The sequence below is a fragment of the Cupressus sempervirens genome, chromosome 1, assembly GCF_028749045.1.
Source record: "Cupressus sempervirens isolate cs-2001-9-10 chromosome 1, ASM2874904v1, whole genome shotgun sequence".
NCBI classification, from domain to species: Eukaryota; Viridiplantae; Streptophyta; class Pinopsida; order Cupressales; family Cupressaceae; genus Cupressus; species Cupressus sempervirens.
The window spans coordinates 753909397-753916135 of NC_143118.1; the positions used below are offsets into that span (position 1 = coordinate 753909397).

Consider the following 6739-nt stretch of genomic DNA (forward strand, 5'->3'; position numbering starts at 1 on the left):
TTTGCGAAATTTTACATAAAAGTTCATACAAATTAGTCACAGAATCATCATGATAGTTCATTAAATTTAATATAAATTGTGAAACAAATAAATCCACACAATTGACTCAAGAAACTTTGCACAATAACTTCTTAAACTATGGAAACCATATGTTCACAATAAAATGTTTCTACAAACTTTTAAAAACCTTTAGTGATGTCCAGCAACTCTAATGCCTTTTTGGTCCAGTAACATTATTGCTTTTTTTTAAGTAGTTGAATTGTTGCACTTGCTCTGACCATTTACACTGGATTATAATTAGCCAATCATGCTTCTTGTTAAGAGTACATGAAGGCCCCTCTGATTAGAATTCAGATGTCAGGTCTTATCACGAAACCCATAAACAAACTGCCTTCCAAATTCAAACCCAACAGTCCATACACTTTTTTTGTAAAAAAAATTAAACGAAAAAACAAATACTCTTAAAAAGGAATTTGATTTACTATTCATGGCATCTCCACCACCAGATTCGGCATGCCACTCCGTCTGGTTGATCCATTAGTCTATCCCGTAACTTTCTGAAAGACAATTAGGTATTCCAAATCTTTAGTTTTCAAAGTCTAGAAGAATATAACTGAAATGGCATTTAAACAAATAGATTTTCAATATTGTAGATAGATTCCATGTTATCTCGTGATACAATACAAACAAAAATTGTCCACGTGAACAATGTCATGATAGGATTGATGTATCAAATCCAAAGAATTAACTTCCATAGTATTATTTGCTCATTATATCCAACCTACCCGGGTTTGATTAGTACTACTGGTATGCAAGATGTTTGTGAGAAACCAGAAGATTTCAGTGTACCAATGGAAGTTCTATTTTGTTCTACTTGTTTTTCTGTTAGTGTTAAATGTTCCATTTGGCAATGCAATAGATTGTGAGTTTCCAGCAATCTTCAATTTTGGAGACTCAAACTCAGACACTGGTGGGCTTTCTGCAGCTTTTGGTCCTGCTCCCACACCTAATGGAGAGACTTTCTTTCACAAGCCTTCAGGCAGATACTGTGATGGAAGACTAGTGATAGATTTCATTGGTATGCTTATTTACTTACTTTACTGTTTTCTAGTGTTTTGATCTTAAGTAGTTCAATGGTTTGTTGTAGGTTTGAGTAATGGGTTTGGTTTGGTTTGATTTTGAGTTTAATGCAGCTGAAAGCTTGGGGCTGCCATACTTGAGTCCATATCTTCAGTCCGTGGGTTCAAACTTCAGCCATGGTGCGAATTTCGCGACTGCTGGATCCACCATTAGGTCACAGAATACCACATTGCGTCAATCTGGGTTCAGTCCTTTCTCACTTGATGTGCAAACATGGCAGTTCAACCAATTCAAGAACAAGGTCATTGATGCGTTTAATCAAAGTAAGATATACTAAGTTTGGATTTGATGGTACCTCTAACATAATAGACATTGCTCTGAATACGAGGATTGGTATAGGCACATTTCCTTGCATTTGCTGAGAATGTATGAATAGGAAATCTATAACATGCATAATTATCAGAGGTTTTACTAAAGTAAATCATATTGTAGAGATTCTGATAAATCAGAGCCTTGAGTAGCTCTCAGAATTTCCAAGAAATCTGTTTAGCTACCATATACGGGAGTACAAGTCTTATGGCTGAACCTCTTCAGCTAAGAGTCAAGGACTGAGGGGTCAGAATTTTCATGAAATCTGTTTAGCTACTAGATACGGGAGCACGAGCCTTATGGCTGAACCTCTTCGGCTAAGATTCAAGAACTAAGGGGTATCCATTCTGCCAGATTTGCCCAGGGCACGATATCGGCCTCATCTCTTTTTGATGTTGGAACCTTACACTCTACAAGACTTCATCCCTGGTGGGCTCATTAAGAAACTTATAACTTCACTGATAGACCAAGGGCACAACTCTCAGCATTTCGATAAGTAGTAGGGCTGGAATTTTTTCTGTTTTGTTAGGAATCTAGGACTGAATAAAAGATGGCCATATAGAACTGCTTTAAGGTGGGGCATTCAAAGTTAATGAGCTGATAATGAAGGTTTTTAGGAGAGAAGATCCCATTTGTGATGCATTGCAGACAATACCCAGTTCTTAAAGATACAAGCGCATATCAGTCAATTTTCTGCTTAATTATTTGACACCTACAAACTTACAGAAACAGTAGCTTAATCATTTGACACCCACTGGGGAAAATATTCTTTTCTTTTAAGTTTTACAATGTACTAAGCAAGAGGCAGGTGGATCCCTCCCATTTCTTATAACAAGAGTATGAATGAACCATATAGCCGAAGGAACCAAATAAAAGGACTATGCTCTTTGATAGAAAACAGGGGACTAAGAGCTACAAGACAACATCTTGACACTCTATAACAAGCTCAGCCATGGAAAGGGTCATAGCAAGTTAATTCGTTGCTTCCATGGAAGCTAGTTTTAAAGAAATAACAAGCAGGTCTTCTTTGAAGGAAGAACACTGCAAGTTCCTCTTGGAATTTTAAATTTGTTTTGCATTTATTGTCTGCTTATATTTCCAATTATGCATTGGATAACTAGCAAGGAGATCAACAAGTTTTTCTGCAAGAGATGAAGAATTTTGTTTCCCTGCAAAGAACCTCTTCAAAATGCTGATGTCGGCATAACTAACAGTGCCAGCTAGACCAACTGTGAGAGCATCTAATTCAACCTCGGTTTATTTCCCCCATAGATTTCTAGCAAAGTGATATTTGTAAAATGTCTGCTAACTATAGCAGAGTACACATTGTGCATAAGCTTAATATTTACTCTGAAGCAGATAGAGGAAATGGAAATGGGATTTATAGTAAACATAGCCCATAAAGCCTTTCATTTATTTAGATTACTTCCATTTCCGCAACTGCAGCTATTTTCTAATCTACTGTTTTAGAACTCAGCCCTAATCATTTCCATCTTTTGAATTAAATATCCTTTTTATAACCACATACTATCATGACATGAGATCTAAGCTTCATGTTGAGAATTTGAATAGCCTAACACATGGTTTAATTCAGAGGGTCTGGATTTCGTTATAGCAATCGTTCATGATGCTTATCAGATGTACTCCAGTTTGATTTAGAGATCAGTTGCCATCATCAATGCTGTAGTAAGACTGAGCTGTCCTTCTTCAAGTCTGACCTTACGAATCTGATTTTTATAGCAGATATCTTTGTATCCATATGTTGAGAGGACGGTATGATCTATCATCGATCAGAACTACTATTTTTTCCTAGATCTGCTTTGGTCTTTTAACAAGATTTCATTTTGAGAACAAATTATAGTAATGCTAATTAACACCAAGCACAGAAAATCAACCTACAATTAGATAATGCTTTGATTCTGGGAAGAACATGTACATACTGAAAGCTTATATTCTTGGTACTAGCATTACCTTGAATTACCTTTTTCCTAGATCAATCTTGCTCCTTATCAAACATTTAGATTAAGTAGTATTATGGTACCTTGAATTATCTTTATCCTAGATATGTTGTTGTTTATCCGAGTTATATGTTAGGATAATTCATGCTTATACTAAGGACAGGAGATTTAAACACAGTTCTGTGGATCATGGCATGAGCATATACACTTGTATAGCTCTCTTTATATATGTGGATGATATATGAAAAGCAATGAAAATGCAGGTGCTCCTTACAAAGATCTACTTCCCAAACCAGAGTATTTCAACAGAGCTCTCTATACATTTGACATTGGTCAGAATGATCTCGTTGCTGGGTATTTCCTCAACATGACCGCAGACCAAGTGAGAGCTTTCATTCCTGATGTTCTCAGCCAGTTTTCTACCATTATCAAGGTTGAGTATTGAGCTCCAAGAGAACATAACTTCCCTATTCCTTTATGACACATAAATAATCTGAAATGGCTTTTTTCCTTTTTTTTTGTGACAAACAGAATCTACATTTTGGAGGAGGGATGTATTTCTTAATACATAGCACTGGTCCAGTTGGGTGCCTGCCTTATATTCTGGATAGGCTTCCTCACACCCCATCTGAGACTGATAAATATGGCTGTGCTATTCCATACAACGAAGTCGCTCAGGATTTCAACAGACTACTTAAGGAAGCAGTTATACAGCTGAGAAAGGATCTCCCTAAAGCAGCAATAACATATGTGAATATGTATTCAATCAAATATGGCCTGGTAACAAATGCTTCCAAAGAAGGTACATTGTACTGTATCAATATTGCCCTTTTAAATAAAAATACAAAAATTTCATTGCTTTAGGTGTAAAAATACTGAGTGTTGGTAGTGGGAAAAAGTCTAAATAATAAGTCTAAGTGTGCTTAGCTTAGGAGTTATTTACACTATTGTTTTGGATCATGGTCTGTGATTTATTATCAGATTGAAGGAAAATGATAGATCATAAAGTGTGATTCAAAACATTAATACAAATAACTTATACATAACTGAACTTAGAATCCAAACACATTTATCATTACATTGTGTAATTCAAAACACTAATACAAATAACTTTTACACAACTGAACTTAGAATCCAAGCACATATATCATTATAAACTGTAGAAATCTAATATCTCTGAAGCCTACATGATTTCAACTTGTTTTACTATCTGATTACCCTGAGCTTGTATTGATTGATTATTTGCAGGATTTAAGTATAATATAAGGGCTTGCTGTGGGCATGGAGGCAAATACAATTACGACAGGAATATTGGCTGTGGATCAACGCTAGGAAAGTCATGCACAGATCCATCTATTTATTTGAATTGGGATGGGGTTCACTATACAGAGGCTTCTAATCACCACATTTTTCAGCATGTTATTTCTGGAGAATTCTCCGACCCTTCTCTTCCTCTTTCTCAAATCTGTTAAAAAACTTTAAGCGATTGAAAATAAATTATGGTTCGTTGTTTGCTCTATCAACAAGGGGATTGTCTGTACCATTGAAAATAGCTTATTATTTCCTCTATTAGTACTGTGTGTCAAAATGTCATAGATAAGATTTCCCAAGTGGATCGGTTCAGTTGAATGACTTTATTTAGTCATGGAATAACAAAAAAAAAATTGAATTTGTGAAGCGCAAATTCCCTTTTCAGAGTTAAATCACAAATAAAGAGAGCCTATTTCCTGTTGCCTTATTGAAAAGCAGATTGTGGACTCTGTAAAGTTGATCATGTTGCAGAAAATTAATTGTAAGACCTCATATCTTCCAGAATTATATCTTCATTATTTAAATTTAGATTTTATTTTTAGTTATGTTATGGGTATCCTCGTAATTCAGTCCACCATCTAACGTGGCTAACTGTACTACAAATTTGGAGTCAAGAAAGGATGAATAGAGGCGAAAGGGATCTCTTATAGATGCACTTAATCACATGCAAACCATATATCTTCATTATTTTACTTATGCTGTGCTGTGTTTTACTGTAATGAATGTGGCTGTTTAAATTAAGCTTGAAAAAAATAAGCCAATTTTCACCGCTTAAACATCACACACTAAGCTTCATTCCAAGACTAAAAGTGTTAAATAGTCAATGTTGACTTAATTTTTCCAAACTTAATTTTTTCCTTGGTGTGTGATGTTTAAGGGTGGCCAACTTTGACTTTTAGCTTAGGAATCAAACCTTAGTATGTGATGTTTAAGCTATCTAGACGAATTCATAAATTGTCACACAATACTTCCATATATTCGATGTTGAATCGTTTCTGGCCTTCCTAAATTCTCAACAGGATCATTGATGTGACTTGGATATTTTTGTGGATAAATGAGGTGATTGATGAAATGTTAATGTCCCTTATTATTATTATTAGTATATCTCCATTTTGGTAGTAAAAAAATGAACTCAATTTTTAAGTAAACCTGATTATTCTTTGAAAAGTTAGTAAACATATGAGAACTTTTCACTCAGTGGGATTGCTTCTTCAAGGGATGTGCCTCGGTTTTTGATAGAAATGTACCATTGATCAATTTTCAAAATTTGAAAAATACAGTAGGTATCTACGAAAGTTTCTGAAAAAATTCTTCATGATCTGAATGATTTATGGTATAAAACAATAAAATTATGTAAAAACAATCATTGAGTGAAAAAAATCAAGATATTTTTTCTTACATGTACATTTTTGTTAGGAGCTTAATCCACGCCATTTTCAAAGGTTGCATTTGTTAGACTGTAAAGTCCTATAATATAACTGAGGGTGGGGGGTGAGGTGATCAATAATCCAACTATTATAACATTTATCAACCTTATTAATCCTTAACCATATGAGCAATATAATCAATGACCACAATAAGATACTCATGCACAATAACACCAAATATGTTAACTAGGGAAACCCTTGATCAAAGGGAAAACTTCGGTGGGGATGGTACCCGCAAGATCATATATTAATACAAATATTCTTTGTTAGAGGATGGACCTGTTAGGAGTCAATAAAAATAATCAGTACATATCAATCCATGTTAGGAGACTTTGAATCCCTATTAGGAGATTCCAACCCTTTTAGGAGTTGTAGAAGGTAGATGGACCCACTATCCAAATAGCTTCAGAGGCAAGACCAATGAACCCACTGTCCAAATGATCTTTGTATTACTACTTGCATAATAATAAAAATGAACTGTACTTGTATTTCATACCATTTATCAACCTTATTAATCCTTAACCATAAAAGCAATATAATAAGTAACTACAACAAAATACTTATGCACGAAAGGGAAAACCCTGATGGGGATGG

The 6739-nt window shown here is 34.8% G+C and overlaps 1 protein-coding gene across 1 annotated transcript; it reads left to right on the forward strand.

Annotated features, from left to right (window-relative positions):
- The first annotated feature begins 751 nt into the window (after positions 1-751).
- Positions 752-5263, forward strand: LOC149580091 (GDSL esterase/lipase At3g26430-like). The gene is made up of 5 exons (XM_089789067.1): positions 752-1078; positions 1194-1403; positions 3671-3840; positions 3939-4209; positions 4656-5263. The coding sequence occupies exons 1-5, from the start codon at positions 817-819 to the stop codon at positions 4877-4879; spliced, it is 1137 nt and encodes a 378-aa protein (XP_089645193.1). The 5' UTR covers positions 752-816; the 3' UTR covers positions 4880-5263.
- The last annotated feature ends 1476 nt before the right edge of the window (positions 5264-6739 follow it).